The sequence below is a fragment of the Marmota monax genome, unplaced genomic scaffold (genome assembly GCF_021218885.2).
Source record: "Marmota monax isolate L192 unplaced genomic scaffold, Marmota_monax_Labrador192_F-V1.1 WCK01_AAM20220418_F8-fsc00133, whole genome shotgun sequence".
Taxonomy (NCBI): Eukaryota; Metazoa; Chordata; class Mammalia; order Rodentia; family Sciuridae; genus Marmota; species Marmota monax.
Window position 1 is genome coordinate 4,713,722 of NW_026694821.1, and position 20,412 is coordinate 4,734,133.

The window sequence follows — 20,412 nt, forward strand, 5'->3', positions numbered from 1 at the left end:
TTTTTCCTCCTCTACAGTTGTTCTGGATGGGTCCTTTAGTCGCAGCAGCAAAAGAGCTGACTAAAACAGAGAGGAAATCAAAGAAGCCTTGCCAACCTGAGACGGTGGCCTGAAAAACACATCTACTGTTTTTCTTCTTACTTGGGGAGATATAGGCCATATGCTCATGAAATCTCTTTCTCCCCTGGTTTGATATGTCTGCTTATCTGTCTATATCCTACCTTATTCCACAAATCATATTTTGTTTATGTTTTGCTCTATGTACCAATCCTGTTTGGGAACAAAGTAAAATGTTAACAAAAAGTGAAATGAATCTATTGCAATCATGTCTTCACCCTCTCCCTGATGCCTCCTTCCAGGCTACCAGGCTACACCCCAGTTATCATGTTGAGTGCCATGATTTTGTTACTCAGATCCAACAACCATTGTCCCGATCCTCTCTGCCAGGGAGGGGGGATGGACATAACCTGGAATGCAGCTAAGACCCTGAGACCTTGCACTGAGCTTCTGGCATGTAGCGTTCAAGTTGTTGCCTTATGAATTTATCAAGGTGTTTGCTATTTCTGTAGAAATCACCTGGCTAATTTACCAGACCCTGACCTCAGGGAACCTGAGACCTTGCTGGAAAAACATAATATTAATGCGTGAGATGATTGAAACTTTATTGAATGTTATATAAAGTGTCCCTGATCACAGAGGGGAGAGGTTCTTGTGACCTGGAGTGAGTGGTACTAGCGTCTTCTAGGAAGGAGGGACAGGTGATACTTAGGGAGGTGGAGAGGAGCGTGGAATCTGTCCTGGGAGAGGAAAAGGTGTATTGCATTCTAGGACCAGAAGCAGACTGAGATGACACAGCCAATCATACAGGCTGACACCCTGACAGCCACCACAGACATAAACCTCCCTTTTCACAGGTCAGGGTAGTGAATAGCTTCAAAAGCAATGAAAGGTGCTATAGTTTGAATGTGTCTCTTCAAATTCACCTCTTGGAAACTTAATCCCAGTGCTGGTAGATGGAGATTAATCCGGGTGATTGGCTCTACTCTCATGATTGGACAAATGTCATTTATCACCAGAGTCAGTTGTTAGGAAGCAAGTCTGGCCTCTCATTCTTTCTCTCATGCACATTCTTGCCCTTCTGTCATGTTGAGGCCTAGCACAAAGGCCTTCTCTAGATGCTGGTGCTGTACTCTTAGACTACCCCATCTTCAGAATCAGCAGCCAAATAAAACTCTCTTCACTATGAATTACCCCAGTCTGTGGTATTCTGTTATAGCAATACAAATAGAATGCAGACCAACGCAAAGGATAGCACTCAGCTCTTGATATAAAAAGGCCTCTCTCACTGCAGCTTCCTTCTTTGATAGTCCCACATGCAAATATGTTGTATCTGCTGGTGGGAAAGTGAATTTGCTGAGAGCAGGTGAGTCTGAACTTGCTCTGTATGCAGGTACTACCCCATCACCTCAGCACTGGCCATTGCTCCAGAACACTGCCCCTGGCATGGATATGACTTCTTACTGACAGTGATGACGAGGGCAACCCTGTCCAGCCTTCCCGGCTGTCACCCTGACAGCCACTGTTGGCAACAGGTCCACCTTGGCCCCTGGAGCCCTACCTCCACTAGTTTGTTCTGCATGCCAGTGTGGCCAGCTCACAAGGCCATGGCGAACTTGCAGTTTTTCTGTTCCTGCTTATCCGTCTGAGACATATGTATCCCACGGGAATGCCTTGACCTTTTCTGGTCTGATGGACTTATTGTTAAGGGAGGTTTCGGTACCTGACAATAATAGATGTTGAAACTAAATTTCTCCCCCCTCCCTCCTGCTTTTGGGTAGTTTTCCACTTCTGCTGCTTGGGGTATAAAAAAAGGTGTGTTAGCAATAAAGATTATTATTGACTCCTGGATGAAGAACCTTGGTGTCCTGTGTGTCTTTTAACCTCGCCGTCCCTCGCCGGACTCGGCTCCCTTGGCCGGACGCGGCAATTGGAGGCTCCCACCGAGATCCGGAAAGCAGGGGTAAGCGGATGGGGCTCACCTTCTAAGAAAGAAGGGGGAGGATTGGTTTAAAGATAATTTAAAGAGACAGGGTACGTACCATGGGTAACTCAACAGCGAAGGTTCGTCTGGCCAACGAACTGAAAGAGCTGTTAAATACACAAGGAACAGGAATAAAAACTAAGACTACAACCGAATTCGTTGAAATTATTGCCCAGGCTTGTCCTTGGTTTCTGACAGGAGGATTTCTTAATAATAGTGACTGGGACCTGGTGAGGCATGACCTTCAGAAATTATTGAGGGACCGGGGCTCGGACAGTGTCCCAGTTGCCACCTTTTCCTTATGGAGGTTGGTAAAGGATGCTTTATTAACAGATAAAGTAAAGATCAAGGATCAGGTTGCTGAATGTGAACAGGCCCTTAATCAGGTGCAGGAAGAGCAAATGGCAGAATCCTTAAAGGATGAGGGTCCTCTTGAGGACTCGGGCTCAGGGGGTAGGAAACGCCTCCAGATTTCTAAGCCCAAAAAGGATCCTGAGGACCTCAGTTCTCTCTCTGAGGAAGAGGAGGGATTAGAAAGGGAGATAGAGGAATTAGAACATCGCCTTAAAAGGGCAAATGTGAGGGTGCCTAGGGCCCCCTCAGTTGCCGCACCTCCTCCCTATAATCCTGATTGGAATGAGGACGCCCCTACTAGACGGGCGGGGGTCCACTGGGGTTCTAGAGCGGCTCAAGTTTTTCCAATGATTGAAAACGCCGATGCTGATGGACAGCCGGCCAGAGCCCATGTCCCCCTAGCCTTCAAGGACATAAAACAGCTTAAGGAGGCGGTCATTAATTATGGACCTCATGCCCCTTTCACATTGACCCTCTTCGAGTCTTTCTCAGCCAGTCAACTGATACCTAATGATTGGCAGCAACTTTGCAGGGCTGTGTTATCTGGAGGGGATTTCTTATTGTGGAAAAGTGAATATCATGAAAGGTGCCGCGAGCTGGCTCAGATTAACCTGAATGCGGGCCATCAACGGCGAAATGCTGAAATGTTGACAGGAACTGGGCAGTATGCCACCATAGGCCAACAAATTAATTACGACCCAGGTGTTTATGCTCAAATAGCCTCAGCTGCAGTTCATGCCTGGAAAGCCCTGCCCATTTCTAAGACTGAAGCAAAAATTTCCAAGATCTCTCAAGGACCCTCTGAACCTTATTCGGACTTTATAGCCCACCTAATGCAGGCTGCAGGAAAAATATTCCCTAATCTGGAACAGGCTATGCCACTTATTAGACAACTGGCATATGAAAACGCTAACACTTACTGCCAAAATGCTATTAAGTCCTCCCGGGCCAAAAGTATAGATGACATGATTCGAGCATGCAAAGATATAGATGGGCCTCATATTACTGGTCAGGTTTTGGCTGCTGCCCTTAAGACTGGAATGCAAAAAGCTGATAACAGGGGAACCCGCTCTAAGGGGTGTTTTAAATGTGGGAAAGAGGGACATATAAAGAGAAACTGCCCGGAAAGGAGCGAGGGTGCTGGCAGAGGGATGCCTGGACTTTGTCCTAGATGTCATAAAGGAAATCATTGGAGCAGTGAGTGCAGGTCAAAATTTGACATCCAGGGTAACCCAATACCGTCGGGAAACGGGAGCAGGGGCCCGCCCCGGGCCCCGGGGCAGTGCAGGGACAGAACAGTGCCCCAGGGAGTGGGCGTCTCCGCCGCCTCCCACTGACCAACCCCTTTCTATCTGGGAACTCCCCAGGGGAACACCAGGAAGCGCAGGACTGGACCTCAGTTCCACCTCCCGAGCGGTATTAACTCCCCAAATGGGACCTCAGACGCTGCCTACTGGGGTTTTTGGACCCCTGCCAGAGAGGACGGTGGGACTAGTGTTGGGACGAGGTAGCGCAACTCAGTGGGGCTTGAAGATTCTTACGGGGGTTGTTGATGCTGATTATCAGGGAGAAATAAAAATAGTAGTAGAAGCTACCCAAGGAATTGTTATTCTTCCCCCCGGGGAGCGTATAGCTCAATTGCTGCTGCTACCCTTAGCTTCCATTCCTGGGCACACCCTCCATGGGTCCCGGGGCGACGGCAGCTTTGGCTCCACTGGAACTCCCCAGGCCTTTTGGGTAGCTCATTTGGATTCGCGTCCCAACCTGACCATTGAGATACAGGACAAGGCTTTCAAGGGAATACTAGATACGGGGGCGGATGTCTCTGTCATTTCTGAAAAACAATGGCCACCTGCCTGGCCCCTCCAGAGTCCCTCGGCCGTATTACAGGGGATAGGACAGACCCGACCAAAAAGAAGTGCCTCCTTTTTAAAATGGAGAGATGGTGAAGGACATAGTGGCCATTTCCAGCCTTATGTGGTGACTGGACTCCCCACGAACCTTTGGGGGAGGGACTTGCTTCATCAAATGGGGGCTATTCTCACTACCCAGACTTTGAAAGGAAATAATGACTTTGTTAATGATGCAATGCTAGACATGGGATGGATCCCTGGAAGGGGACTAGGAAAGAGACATGAGGGCAGAATATCACCCGTGGATCCAGCAGAACAGGTTACCCGGCGGGGAAGAGACCGGAGAGGACTGGGAAATTTATCCTAGGGGCCACTGAAGTGCGGCCACCTCCACTGTCCATTACTTGGTTATCAGATGACCCTGTGTGGGTAGAACAGTGGCCCCTAACTAAGGACAAATTACAGGCCGCTTCCCTATTAGTTCAAGACCAGCTTAAGTTAGGACATGTGGTGCCCTCTACCTCCCCTTGGAATACCCCTATTTTTGTTATACAAAAGGGGTCTGGGAAGTGGAGACTTCTTCAGGACCTACGAGCTATTAATAAAACTATGCAACCCATGGGACCCTTACAACCAGGGCTACCCTTTCCTACTGCGATCCCAAAGGATTGGCATCTTATTGTTATAGATTTAAAAGATTGTTTCTTCTCTATCCCCTTAGACCCACGAGACTGAAAGCGTTTCGCTTTTTCCTTGCCTTCCACAAACTTTAGGGAACCTTACCAACGGTATGAATGGACTGTCCTACCTCAAGGGATGACTAATAGTCCTACAATGTGCCAATATTTTGTAGCTGAGGTTTTGCGACCCTTTCGACAGCAGTTCCCACAGCTCTACCTCATTCATTATATGGATGACATCTTACTGGCAGGGCCCAAGAAAAAAAGTCTTCTTCAATCTTATGAAGTCCTCCAATCCCTTCTAAAAGGGGCAGGGCTGGTCATAGCACCCGAAAAGGTGCAGTTTCAACACCCTTACAATTATTTGGGATACATCATTAATAACATAGGAATCTTTCCCCAGAGACCCCAGTTCCAGATAAATCAGCTCAAAACTTTACATCAGTGGCAGACATTCCTCGGAGAAATACAGTGGCTGCGCCCGTCCTTTCATATTCCAACTGGAGAGCTCAAACCCCTGTATGACCTCTTGCGAGGAGATCCTTCTCCTACGTCGTGTAGAGTACCTACACCAGAAGCCTTACGAGCACTGAGGCTAATAGAAGAGGCTCTGCAGGACATGCAGATTACGCAGATAGATTATTCTCTGCCCTTGTCATTTATAGTTCTACCTTCTAAAATTACTCCCACAGGAGTGTTCTGGCAAACGGGTCCCATTTATTGGGTCCACTTGCCGGCTTCTAACCCCCGGGTATTGACTCCCTTTTATGAGCTAGTTATTAACTTAATTTGGAAGGCTAAATATTTGGGTGATGCATTGTTTGGAAAAACCTTTGACATGCTTATTCAACCTTACACTCAAGATATGATACACAAGTTACAACAAGAACATGACCTTTGGTGTCTTTTCCTGTGCAGCTTCAAGGGTCAGATTGATAATCACTTCCCTAAACATAGACTTTTGGAGGGCTTTAAAAGGTGTCCCATTATCTTCCCAAAGATTATGAAAAGGGAACCTATTCCAAAGGCCCAAACTGTATATACAGATGGGGCCAAAAATGGATTTGCCGTCGTTTTTGATGGATCTCAAATTCTCCGACAACCTGTGTCAGGTCAGTCGGCCCAAAAGGCGGAAGTTGAAGCTTTAATTATAGCTCTCAAAGTCTATAGTTCTATTCCTCTTAATGTATATACTGACAGCTTGTATGTAGCCAATCTGGCTCTAGTCATAGAAACAGCATCATATATTGGAAAGCAATCCACCATCACAGAACAACTACAGGTAGTTCAGCTTCTCATTTGGGCTAGACGAGATCCTTTATACATTGGCCACATCCGAAGCCATTCAGGGCTCCCTGGACCTTTGTCAGAGGGCAACGCAAAAGCAGACGCTGCTACTCATGCTGTTGGCCTTTCCTGTGTGACGACAGAATATGATAAGGCCTTACAATTCCATAACAAATTTCATTTAAATGCACAGTCTTTACGCTTCCACACAGGATGTTCACGAGACCAAGCTTTACAGATTGTCTCATTATGTCCAACCTGTGCACCATTTATTCATTCTCCTTCCCTTGGGGTTAATCCAAGAGGACTACAACCTAATGATGTCTGGCAAACTGATGTTACACACTTCCCTAGCTTTGGTAAGCTCTCCTTTATACATGTTTCCACTGACACATATTCTGGCTTCATTTTTGCCACCTTACATACTGGAGAGAAGGCTAAGGACGTAATTAGTCATCTTCTAAAAGCCTTTTCCTCCATGGGCACCCCACGATGCCTCAAAACCGATAATGGTCCCGCATATGTAAGTCAGGCGGTTCAACGGTTTTGCACCCAATGGGAAATTAATCATAAGACTGGAATCCCTTATAATCCACAGGGACAAGCTATCGTGGAACGAGCCCATCAACATTTAAAAACTTATTTACAAAAAACAAAAGAGGGGGAGATATACCGGAATTGTCAGGGACCACAAGCACTTCTAAGCATAACCTTATTTACTTTAAATTTTTTACTCACTGACACTGGAGGGCGCACGGCTGCACAACGCCACTTTTCCCCTCCCACTGTACAAGATGCTCAAATAAGGTGAAAAGATTTATCCACTGGAAAGTGGCAACCCCCGGCTCCACTCTTAGCTAGAGTGAGGGGAGCTGTATGTGTTTTTCCCCCAGGAACTGAGAAGCCCATTTGGATCCCGGAGCGCTGCACCAGACCGGTGAATGAAAATTCAAGACAAAATGAAGTTCCCAAGATGGCTGATCCTGCTGCTGTTGTTCTCACCCCTTCAAGTGAGTGCCGAGACACACCTCATGAGCTGGACCCCTCTTGTGGCATTCCTTCTGGACAGGTTTGCTGAAGGAGGGCTTGACCCCCCACCTGGGAATATTCATGAATATCTTTTTGGAGCCCCTTGTGAGTGTAAGGGAGGGCCCCGGCACTCGGCCCCCTCTGGTTATATCCAGAGCATTGATTGTGGGACTAAAGTAGCCTACATGGCGGCTGAACTCAATGAAAACATCGGAGGATTTAAGCAACCAAAATGGGTATGTGTTAATAAGCCCGGACTTGTTGTCCCTAATCCGACTGAGACTCTTGGAAGCTGTCCCGCCACTTGTCATTACACCCCGGCAATGCACATCTCCTGTTATACATCGGCCTCAATTTGTGTTAATAATCAAGGAAAACAGTATTTTGAGGCCATCCTAACTAACACCCGTGGAGAATGGGGGACCACTTATAATTATATTCCTTTTCTTGGTGACCGGGGAGGGGAAGGCATCACGACTCGGTTAACGGAGGCGGGATGTGAGGGCGTCGTGGGTAAACCCTCCTGCTGGCCCATGCAGGCCCCTATCGGAATCTCTGACAGAGGGGGACCCACTGATGCTATCAAACACCTTCAGGTGATTAAGCTTTTAAAGCCAGAGATCCCTAAGCCTACATACCACCCCTTGATATTGCCCAAATCCCAGTTTCCTGATTTAGATGCCAATACATTAGATATCCTAGAAACTACCTTTTCTTTACTTAACAGTTCCAATCCTACATCATCCTAGATGATATGCAAACCCTATCGGGAACCATTAAAGACTTACAAGACCAGATAGACTCCCTAGCAGAAGTAGTTCTTCAGAACAGGCGGGGTTTAGACTTGCTTACTGCCAATCAAGGGGGAATTTGTTTAGCCCTTGGGGAGAGGTGCTGTTTTTATGTTAACAAATCTGGCATAGTTCGCACAAAAATTAAACAACTCCAAGAAGACCTAGAAAAAAGGAGGAGGGAATTATTTGAGAACCCTCTCTGGACTGGACTTAATGGATTTTTGCCTTATCTTCTTCCCTTATTGGGACCATTGTTAGGCCTCCTTCTAGTAGTGGCAATAGGACCCTGCATTGTAAATAAGATAGTACAATTCATTAAGGATCAAATTAATATCTTAGCCTCTAAGCCAATACAGGTTCACTATCAACGCTTGAAGATGGATGATCGCCTCTCTGAGATATACTTCAGACCTATCCGAAGATGAGTGTCCTCCTTAAAAGAAGAACTCCTGCCATATCTTTTCTCTATGCATACCTCTCCCTCTTGCTTTCCTGTACTAGGATCTTTGCTGTCTAATCTCTCGGTCCAATCACATCTGTCATTCGGCGGTGATGGTCATGGGTCCCGTAGGTGGAGACGGTTAAGCGTTCACCGCAATAATGTCTTGATAGGTCATAACACCTTGAGCTGATCTTGTAGTACCCAGTGACGGGCAACTTTCACGCTTGCTGTGCGACCTAAGCCAGGGAATCGGGGCCTTCCCAGAGACGGGTAAGCATCGCAAGGGCTGTGAACGACCTAAGACAGGGGCTACTTGATTCCCACTGGCATGCAAAAAACAAAAGAGGGGGACTTGTTGGCAACAGGTCCACCTTGGCCCCTGGAGCCCTACCTCCACTAGTTTGTTCTGCATGCCAGTGTGGCCAGCTCACAAGGCCATGGCGAACTTGCGGTTTTTCTGTTCCTGCTTATCCATCTGAGACATATGTATCCCACGGGAATGCCTTGACCTTTTCTGGTCTGATGGACTTATTGTTAAGGGAGGTTTCGGTACCTGACAATAATAGATGTTGAAACTAAATTTCTCCCCCCTCCCTCCTGCTTTTGGGTAGTTTTCCACTTCTGCTGCTTGGGGTATAAAAAAAGGTGTGTTAGCAATAAAGATTATTATTGACTCCTGGATGAAGAACCTTGGTGTCCTGTGTGTCTTTTAACCTCGCCGTCCCTCGCCGGACTCGGCTCCCTTGGCCGGACGCGGCAAGCCACCACAGACATGGGGCTACAGGGCTCCTGTGATTCTGTTCCCATAAAAACACCCCAGTTATCAAATCAGGGAAAGGTCAACCATTAGCAGTTAAGAATCAAAAGTGTATGAGCTCGCTGGGTGCAATAGTACACACCTGTAATCCCAGTGGCTCGGGAGGCTGAGGCAGGAGGATTGCAAGTTTGAAGCCAGCCTCAGCAACTTAGGGAGATCCTGTCTCCATAATAAGTAAATAATAAATAAATAAATAGATAGATAGATAGATAGATAAATAAATAAATGAAAAGGGATGGGGGGTAGCTCAGTGGTAAAGTGCCCCTGGGTTAGATTCCCTGTACCAAAAAAAAAAAAACAGTATATGAGCCAGTACTCAAAGTGTTAGCTAATTACCATCCACACTCAGATAAAGCAAAGAAACCAAGTCTCAAGAGGAGAAGGGACACTGAAATTTGCTAAGCCCCTACTTCACACCAGGCACTGGCAGCAATTTTCCACTCGTAATTTTTAACTAATTTTCAGAATGTCTCATGAGGTATCATTATTCCTGTTTTCAGATGAGAAAAGAGAAGCTCAAGTTAAATGATTTGCCCAAGTCAGGACTCGTAAATGGGAAACTGGGATCCAAGCCCAGTTCTGGAAGCTCTTCTCTTTTCTCTCCCCCTGGAAAGCACATTGAAAATTTGTCTGATTCAACTGAATATCTCAAGCTTGAATCCCCAGAGAAGTGGGGAACCAGCTCCTGCCTGAACTGCCTCTAGGGACTGGAATCCTCTACTCTAGAAGTGGCCTTTTTCCCTGCCCTACCCAGCCCTCTGAACCTTAGGGAGGTCTCCTGCATAAGGATGCAGGCTTTCCGAAGGTCTTCCTCTGCCCCTCCCAGAATAGGTCTGGTTCTCTTCCTTCCTGAGGGCCCTTCCAATCCAGATGACAGCCATCGTGCCCTCAGACCTTCTCTTCTCCAGATTGACAAGCCCAGCTTCATCTTCCTATGACCAAAATATCCCACTCCTTTAAACACAAAAGTCAAGTCACCAAAATCACTGCCAAGAGAAGAGAATAGATGCTTTATTTTAAATAAGCCCATGAAACCCACTGCTGAATGCTGCTCATTTCCACAGTGATCATGAGGCCAAGCCAAGTCTCCACCTGTCTCGGCCAAGTCTCTTTGTCTGCTGTATTCTCAGGAGCAGTGGAGGGCACCTGGGAACCATCTTCTGCACGGCATCCAGAAGCCATCCAAAGAGAGTGAGCCTGTTCCAGAAGGCTGCCGTCTGAATCAGCAAGTCCCAGACTTGATTGTATATAGGGGCCCCTGCAGGGCTGTTTAAAATGCAGGTTCTTTTCAGTCCATCTGGGATAGGGCCTGAGGTTCTGCATCTCTAGCCAGCACCCAGGGGATGGCCATGGTTCTAGTCCTGAAATCACAGTTGGAGGGCAAGGTGCTAAAGGACATGACCAACTTCGAACAGGACAAGCCAAGTACACTTCTAGGAGCTCATCGGAAAGCCCCCGGTGCTTTTGAAAATGCACACAATGGAATTCAGTGTTCGATCCCCTTGATTCATTTCAGCAATTTGTGGGGTGGCGGGGACGGAAAGAACTGTTATCAGACCAACTTCAAAAGCCGTCTAAAGTTACCAATGGTGTGTGCCAGGTATGAAGGATCATCCAAGGCAAAGGTAGAGGAGGACAGAGAAATTCACCTCTTCACAGGCATTAAATGGAAGAGCTGAGCTACAAGATCTCTGCCCAGTTGGGCCAGCTACCCGTGGGGTGCAAAGCCCCAAGGCACCGAAAGATCCTTAGATCTGCCTTAGAACTCAACCTCACAGCCAGGACTGAACTTGAGTTGCGGCATTTGGATCCCAGCTCCTCACGACAGCCACCACGTGAGCACGTGCACGCACTCACATGCACACGCCTCCCCAGTGGCAGCTCAGGTGTGTGCCACCAGCACTGCTGCATCCAGAAGCATAAATCATCGCATCGTTACCAACTGGCTGCAGACTGAGAGGCTCCAAATGCATCGGATAACAAAACACGGCACAGAACATCGGGCCCTTGGGCCAGGACCCCAGCTGCCCACTAGAGGAGCACACATCTTTTTAGTCTTTCCTCCAGACTAGCACAGGGCCTGGAACACATGAACTGCTGAATGGAAGACTGCTGAGTGACAGGAGGAGGCCAGGCCTGGTCAGGAAGTCACAGACGCCCCAGCATGGAGACTGACCATCCTTCCAGAACATTCTTCCTCTGTCCACATGCCACAAAGCCTTTCTATTGGATATTTCATCTTCTAGGCCAGGTGTAAGTTTGGGGACCTTCTGGGGGTTGCAAACTGAAGGCAGGTGTATTTGTCTTGGCAAGCAGTTACTTTAAAAATAAATCACCTGAATTCCCTTGGGAACAGTTCCCCAGGGTCACATGGATCCCACATGCTCACGCCAGGCTGCTTCATTCCAACTGCCCACTGCAGACCTCCACGTGGGTGCGTGTCAGGACTCTCACACCAAACGTGCCAGCACTGAATGTCCTCTCTTCCAGAAATCTGCAGATGCCCAGGCTTCCCATCTCTGCACATGACACACTTCCTTTCCCTCCCCGCTGTCCCCTCCTACCAAAGCTGATCAAACAAAAGCGTGGCCATTCTGTCCTTCATAGCTATAGCCCCTGCGCTAGAAAATCCTGCAGCCTTCCCCCCTAACACAGACCCTCGCTCCTCCCTCTCCTTCCAGCTGCACCCCTGGAGCTCCAGCCCAGGCACCCAAAAACCAGTTCCCCTGGCCAGACCACCTGCCTGATCCAGCTTCTGCCTCCACAACCCTTCCTGAGCCAACCTCATCTCCTGAGCTCATCCACTGGTTAACGAGGCTCTAGCTACGCTCTCCACCTTTGTGTCTCCCAAATCTGCCAAATGCATCCCCATGACACTTGCTTTTCCTGCTTGGCATGCTGGGCCACCAGCCTGAGAGATCCCAGGAGCAGCAGCTACCCTTACAGGCCCTTCCATGTGGCAGGCACCAGCCTAAGCATTTCACATACCCTAACTTAAGCAGTCTTCCTCACAGCCCTGGGGGTAGGGCTGTTGCTATTTGCACTTTATAGATGTGGTAACTGAAGCACAGAGAGATTAGGTGATCTGCCCAAAGCCACATAGATGGTAAAGGGCAGAGCCAGATTCATATCAAGGCCATCTAATTCCAGGGCCTTCTTTTACATCACACCTGCTGCTTACAGTTCTGATGGCTTGAACAGCAGCCTCCTTCTTACCTTTTAGAATTCAATTCAAATGGCATGTCTCCAAAGAGGACTTCCCTGGCCACCCACCCTCATTTTTTAGCACCTATCAGTTTCTGGAATTATCCTCTTGTATGCGTACGTCTTTCTGCACCACAAACACCTGACACAAGAGGACATAAGCTCTCTGAAGGCAGCTCCCCATAATCTCGTTCTCTGTGTCCCCCAAATTCAAACTAGTGCCTGGCACAAAGCCAACCCTAAGAAACATGAACCAATCTACGACCTAAGCTTATATTACTGCCTGCTCCCAAAGGCTTTGAGTTTTCAGTCCTCCATCTTGTCCCCTCCTGTGGTATCCTGTAGTCTCCCCTAGACTGTTCTAGAGAAGAGAGCCCACGCCTGGATCACAAACCCCTGCTAACCTGGCCCCAACTAACCTGGAGTGGTGGGGGAAGACAAGCTGGAGATGCAAAGCCCTCCCAGGAATCTGGGACTCTGACTGAACCTTCAGGAATCAACTTTATAGTTTTTAAAAACCTATCAAAATATATGACTATGTATTTGACTTTGGTTTTGGTTTTCATGCTAGGGGTTGAACCCATGGTGCTCTCCCACTGAGCTGTATCCCCAGTCCTTTTTATTTTTTATTTTGAGACAGGGTTTCACGAAGTCACAAGGCTGGCATTGATCCTCCTGCAACAGCTTCCTGAGTGGTGGGAATTCCAGCCATGCACCCCTGCAACCAGCATGACTATGTACTTATCAGCCAGAAATAAATGAGGCTTTAGAAGTAAACTGATCATTTCCTATTTTCAAAGAAGGCAATTCCTCATTGTATATTAGTAAACTTGCTGGACTGTTTAAAATTCCAATGTCCCAACTAAGAGGACTTAGAGGAGAACTTGTACCAGCTAAGGAATGTTAAGGGGAATTGAGGAGGTAATGCACATTAGAGACCTTCAGGGAGGACCCATTGTGTTTGTCTCCTTTTGTAAAAGTTTCTACACAGCCCATCTTTTCTTCTAACCATTCACCACACACATCCGGCCCTCACAGCCCCTAAGTGCCTGGGGGTCTGTGGCAGTTTTCATTTCTCTCTCCCAAGGTTCTTGTGTTAATGAGCTTAGTCTATTGGCTACACTAATAAGCACTAGGGCAGATTCCAGGGCCCCCTCAGAGAGGGAGGTTGTAGGGTGCATACATAGTTAGATGGGGGTTGGAATAGGATTCGGAAGAAATCAAATTAAAGGTCACAATGAAATTTCAAAAAATAGACTGTCAAGTCTCCAAAGGGAGCTGCATACCCTCTGCTCACCTTTGCACAGATCCCTGCCAAAGGAACCTGGTCTGAGAGGCCAAGGAAATGCACAGCCAATGGAAGCAGCTCTGTCTACTCACTCTGGGCAATTGGGTGTTAACAAGCTGTATTGAGAGTTACTTCTAATTGTGGGACTGGGGATTCTGATGTCCTTTGTTGCTTATTACAGGTAACGCAGTGTGGAGCTCCACATTCAGAATTCCAGGACCTGGCTTTGAATCCCAGCCTCTCCTTATCCGGCCCTGATTCACTTGTTCAGATTCTTTGGGCCTCAGCTGCTTCTCCTGTAAGATGTCTTTAATAGAACGTGTCCGGCCTATCTCACAGTGTTGTCTTAATAAAGGCATGGGTTGGCTCATTTATAAAGAAGCTAATTTATAAGAGCTTTCTATTAACTTTAAAGGGAGGAGAGCATCCACAGGAGTTCCTGGCACATTGTGAAATTTCATACCTCAACAAATACAGAAATTTTAATATTTTATTCCCATGGACAATTACTGTATCCCCTTTACTTATCTTTAGGGTTTGCATTTCAGTAAACAAAAAGCAGGTATGGTTAACACAATGAGGAAAACTACAGGCAGGTAAGAAGAGGAAGAGGTTTCAGTGGAATGTCAGGTAAGGACCCAGTGTGGTGCTCTGAGCAGAGACCCACATGAAATAAGGATGGTTAGAGAAAAGCAAAAACAGGCTGAGGGAGTGGCTAGTGAAAAGGCCCTGGGGTAGCACATGACGGATGGGAGATAATGCACATTGCATTGCCAAGCACACAATATGAACATAGTAAGTAGGAGCTACTGTGACAATAATTGTCATTCTCACTGCTGCCAGAACACCTTGTTGCCACTCAAGATGAGTCTAAGTCAGGGAAACCCAGTGTATCACATCAGGTACTAGTTAGGGTTACTTCAGATTGTGGCTTCCAAGTTGGAACTTCAGCTGTGGGGGCTGCTCCAGGAAACAGCCATGGGAGGGCAGAGGTCATTAAGAACAAGCATAGGAGGGAGCAAGGTCACCCCATTTCACTCTCATTTGCATTCTTCCTCTTCTGTATATGTCTTCCTCTATCCCTAAGCACACCTTCTGAGGAAAGGAGGTCTCTGCCAGTGGCGGCTCGTATTGGCTAATTCCCAAGTGTGTGCCTTCCTTTGGACTAGGAAGGGGGACACTGACCTCCAGCAGGGTGAGACCCTTCTCCAGAGGGGTGCACTGCTTGAGGAAGGGATATTGTAAAAATAAAGGAGATTAAAAATAATGCAGTTGGAGATGTGGCAGGTAAGGCATCAGTACAAAGTGCTCTAGGAGCACAGAAGAACAAATGTCAAAGGAACTCCCCAGCCCCCAACCAGATGACAAGAAGTCCTCTCCCTAATGTTCTCATGGAACCCTCTTCCTTCCCTTCCTTTCCTTCATGGTGCTTACAAAACTGTAAATGAATAAAGGTATGTTGTTTAAAGCCTGTCTCTCTGATGGATGGTGGGTTCTGAGGCAGATATTCCTAGCACCTAATCCACAACTGGCACATGGCAGGGCCACAGAAAGACACTGTTTAAAAACATGAATGTTGCCAAATGCTGGAGCACCTCAAGCTGTTGGAGCAACGTGGTCACAGTCTTTAACACGCCCCCAACAAGCCAAGCCTCCTGGTATTCTCACCCTGTGCCCTCCCCCCACACACACACACAGAATCAGATGGACCTGTGTGGCCAACTAAAAGCTGGGAAATCATGATGTATGACCTCCAAGGTCAGGAAAGCTTCCAGGATTCATGAAAAACATTGCCCCTCCCATCTCACTCTCTCCTGGATCACTTGCTCTCAGGCATTGGGCAGCCATGCTGTGAGGATGTGCAAGCAGTCATGTGGGGAATTACACATGGAGAAGACCTGAGGCCTCCCACCACTAGCTGACATCAACTTGCCAGCCATGTGGGTGACCCACACAGGAACCAGGTCCTCCAGCCTTCGGGTGACCACAGTCCCAGCAACATTTTCAAAGTGACCTCATGAGAGACCTTAAGGCAAAAACACCCACCTAACCTGCTCCTACATTCCTGCCCCACAGGAACCCTGTGAGACAATAAATCTTTCCTGTGGTTTTAAGTCTCTAAGTTTGGCAATAGATAGCAAATATAGGAAAGTGTGAGAAAACCTTCCTAGAACAGGGCTTTGAAGAGCAAGGACTAAGAGGCAGACATTGTGTTTCCTACAGAGGAAGGCACAGAGCCTGGAGAGCATGTCAGATGGCCGGAGCAGAAGGTATTGAATGACACTGGAAAGGGAGGCTGGGGCAGCGTCCTGGACAGTCCTTGATTATTATTCTAAAGGGTCTTGACCTTTTTGAGGTAAAAGTAGTTATGTTTACTTCACAGATGACACAACTAAAGTTCAAAAAGGTTAAGGAATTTGTCCGAGGATATCCAGCTAGTAAGTGACAGTCCTAAAATTCAAATGCAGGCTGAGGTAGTGCCAGAGTTTTCCAATGCTGCTATGTCAGGAAAGCTTAATAGCCCCTCAACAGAAGGCCACGAAGACCTCCAGTGGCTCCTTATCACCTGACCCCATAGGTGACCCAATACACTTGCCCTGCTCTTGATGCAGCAGGGTTTGGCAGGAACACCCCACCCAGTGCTTCCCAGGGTTGCCCCTCTGCCTGGCAAGAGCTCCTCCCAGGCTGCTGCTCTTCCTTTCTGAACCCAAATCTCCTGAGCCTCTGCACTGCTTCACAACCATGACGCCACTCTGCACCCTAGGCGATCAACTCTGCCCCTGGGGCTCTCCCTTCTCCTCTGCAGGGCAAACAGAGGTTGCATTCCAAAGCAGCCTGGAATGAAACTCCCAGGATGTGGAAGAAGCAAGGGCAGGCTGCAGGACAGTTTCCAAGCTCCAAGCCCACTGTGGAAATGCTAGACTACCACTTGCTGCTCTTTTGGAAGAGGGAGATCCTTGGGCCCCTGAAGACCACAGTCTTGAGAGGTCCCAGAAAAAAAAAAGGAAGGAAATTCATACATCCAGAGTAACTACTGTATGAGCTGTAGATATTCTCCATATCTCTCTGTCCACACCACCACTCTGTGGGACAGGCATTACTATCTCCTTTTCTGATGAGTAAATGGAGGTCTAAAGAGGTTAAGCAACTTGCTGAAGGGCAGACAGCTATTGTGTACAGTTGGGTAAGTTGTGCATTGCACAACTCGATGCAGCAGAAATCACATCACATTTACTGTAGTTTTAGATATTTGTCATAAACATTTTCCAGTAGGAAGTGACTATAACCAGGCATAGTGAGGCATGCCTATAATCCCAGCAATTCAAGAGGCGGAGGTAAGAGGATAATGAGTTCAAAGCCAGCCTCAACAACAGCAAGGAGCTCAGCAACTCAGTGAGACTCTGTCTCTAAATAAAATACAAAATAGGGCTGGGGATGTGGTTCAATGGTCGAGTGCCCCTGAGTTCATTCCCCAGTAACCCAAAAATTAATTAATTAATTAATTAACTAATAAAAATAAAAAGGGGATGTGAGTCAATGGTAAAGAACCTCTAGATTAAATCCCCAGTACAAAAATAAAGAGTAAACGAAACAAAAAAACAAACTGCAGAAGGGACACTTTTCCTAATTTGCACAAGACACGAGGAAGCAATGATTCTACACGTCTCCTGCTGACCGGTCATGATTTGACCACGTCTGACCCCAAAGTCCTTGCTTTTTCTGTCAAAAAAAAAAAAAAGTGCCTTCTTTTGGATAAATTATGCCTTCTTTTGGATAAATCCATTATGCCTTCTTTTGGATAAACCCAAGAATTTTCATATCAAATTCTTCACTGTTTAATTGACAGAGATAAAATCATAGAACTTAGACCATGCCAGTTGGAAAAGATGTTGGTATTCCATAGTCCACCTCCAGATCTTCCTTTCTGAGAGGGGTAGTGAGTTCCCTAAGATCACACAGCTGGGCTTTGGATGCTATGCAACAGAGGACACGTTCGACCTCGACGTAAAATTGTTCTAATCGCAACCACAGGACTGGATCCTCTAGGGTGGTAGTCTCAACTTTTCTTTGCAGGGGAGTCACTTTATCAACTACAGGTGGAGGCAATGAGTGAAGGGTCTCAGGGACAATGTTCTTCCCCTGACAACTTCCTGAGGTCCAAGTTCAAAGACAAAGAACATTGAAAAGAAAGGGGGAGCTAAGAGGGCCTCAGCTCAGAAGCGCCTCCAGGACAGGAGAGAAGAGCATTCCTCTGTAGGCCCGTCAGGCCCTGGGAGGGAAACCGTTGCTAAGTAGAAGCTTCCAAGGCCTCTTGGGTGGCTCTCAAGGCCATCAGCGTCCACCTTGAAGGGAAGACTCAGACTCCACACAGGCCTCTCTGGGAGCCCAAGAAGCCATGGCGACAGCCCCCATGTGGCAACATGGTTCTGTCTGGGCTCCAGCTGGGGTGACAGGAGCCAAGGGAGACAGATCACAGGGAGGAAATCCGAGCACTTAATTTGCTGTTCCTTGGAAGATCCCAATTAAAATGTTTCCCCTTTCTGAGGCTGCCCATCAGCCCTGCTCTATAGTATGGCCTCGTTGTCAGCCCCTTCTGGGCCCTTGAAGGTCTAATCTGCTTTCTGCATAATGGGGCTCAAGTGTGCTCAAGTTGGAGGTCTTAAGACCCCCTGGAATCTGACTCCCCACTGAAACTCAAAGGGACTGAGTGATTTCAAAGAAATGACTCAGCTGGTCCTCCCTGGCTCAGCAGCATTCATGACATTTTAGACAAGTGCTCTCTTCAGCCCTGGATGAATGCAATCCACCCATCTTCCTATGTGAGTCACTGCAGGGACCCTGCATTCAGCTAGTTAAGAGCCATCCAGGGACAAGATCCAGGATGCTGGACTCCCAGGGCTTCACACCGCACACAGCCTGGGGAGCCTGACTACTGATTACCCTGCAAACTGAGGCTGGAAGAAATTCCTGGAAGAAGGATCTGGATCCCATAATACCTTGCTGTGCAATTGTCTTCTAGCCTAGCACTGTTCCATTACAGTAGGAGTCCAATTCTTACAAAGTAGGAAGATCAGCTTTCTATTTCAGAAGAGTTAAGTAAATCTTAAAACCAGCATGTAGGGGATACTGAGTAGAAGGAGAAACACAATAAAAAGGAGTCTGGAGAATTGAACCTTTGCTTGACACTACTGATGAGTGTTAGCTCCATTTTGCAAATGAATAGGATGCAACATTGGTCATAACAGAAGAGTTGCTGTTATTCAAAATATGCTCCACACACACACACAAAAATATTCAATTCAAAATCATACAGTGGAGAGTTCATTGGCTCAGAGGGTCTATAGAGTACACTGGGAAGATGCTCACCAACTGAGAGCAACTGAGAGCCTGAGACAGAATGCCAACATCACACACACACTCTCACACACACTTGCACACACACACACACACACACACACACACAAGCATACAGAGTGTGATTATAGCAAACTATAGACAACTTTTGTCAATAAATTTAAAAACAGTTGAAATGAACAAATTCTTAGGAAAAAAAATACATAACAGCACACCAGACTCAAGAAGATAGAGTCAGGCAGGGTGGTACATGCTATAATCCCAGCTACTTGGCACATGAGACAGGAGAATAATAGTTCAAGGCCAGTTTGAGCAACTGGCAAGACTCTGACTCAAAATAAAAAGAAAGAAAGAAAGGAAGGAAGGAAGGAAGGAAGGAAGAAAGAAAGAAAGAAAGAAAGAAAGAAAGAAAGAAAGAAAGAAAGAAAGAAAGAAAGAAAGAAAGGGCTAGGGATGTAGCTCAGTAGTAAAGCACCCTGAGTTCAGTCCCCAGTACTTGAGGGGGGATGGAGAGAGAAAGAAGGAAAATTATCCATCTGAATAGACCTTATACCACTAAGGAATTAGATATGTAGTAAAATAATGATCCACCAAAATAAATAAATAAAAGAATGATACAAGAAAATGCCTAATTCACATGATTCTACAGTCAACTTCTACCAAACATTCAAGGAACAGAAAAAAAATTCAAATTAATAATATATGTTTAATAACCTAGGAAGAAAAAGCAAATTAAAACCAAATGAGGAAGAAGGAAGGAAATAAGACGACCATTAAAATCAATTAAATTGAAAAAAGAAAAACAATAGTGAAAATCAAACTAAATCCTGATTATTGAAAAAAAATCAATAATACTTACAAAACTATAGCAAACTAAAGATAGCAAAACAAAGAAAATAAGAGATGACACAAATGACCAGTAACTGGAATCAAGAGGAAATACCAAGTCAGACCCTGCAGACATTGAAAGATAATAAACTATTACTACTAACAACTCTATACGTGTAAATTTTATAATTTACATGAAATGGACCAACTCCTCAAAAACTTCAAATTACCACAATTCACCCAAGATGAAATATATATCTTAAATTGTCCTATAACTATTAAGGAAGTTGAACTTGCATTTTAATGCCTTATGAAAAAGATAGGGACTATGGTGCTCACCTATAATCCCAGCAATTTAGGAGGCCAAAGTAGGAGGATCCCAGGCTTAAGACCAGCCTCTGAAACTTAGTGAGGCCTTAAGCAAGTTAGCAAGATCCTTT

At 46.5% G+C, this 20,412-nt stretch overlaps 2 protein-coding genes across 8 annotated transcripts in view; one reads left to right on the plus strand and one right to left on the minus strand.

Annotated features, from left to right (window-relative positions):
* The window catches only part of Pde1c (phosphodiesterase 1C), a 601,507-nt gene that overhangs the window by 427,523 nt on the left and 153,572 nt on the right, over positions 1 to 20,412 (minus strand). The gene's annotated exons all lie outside the window — the stretch shown is intronic.
* On the plus strand, positions 1,999 to 8,120 carry LOC131423476 (uncharacterized). Its single transcript, XM_058573166.1, has 2 exons — positions 1,999 to 2,020; positions 7,109 to 8,120. The coding sequence occupies exon 2, from the start codon at positions 7,157 to 7,159 to the stop codon at positions 7,991 to 7,993; it is 837 nt and encodes a 278-aa protein (XP_058429149.1). The 5' UTR covers positions 1,999 to 2,020; positions 7,109 to 7,156; the 3' UTR covers positions 7,994 to 8,120.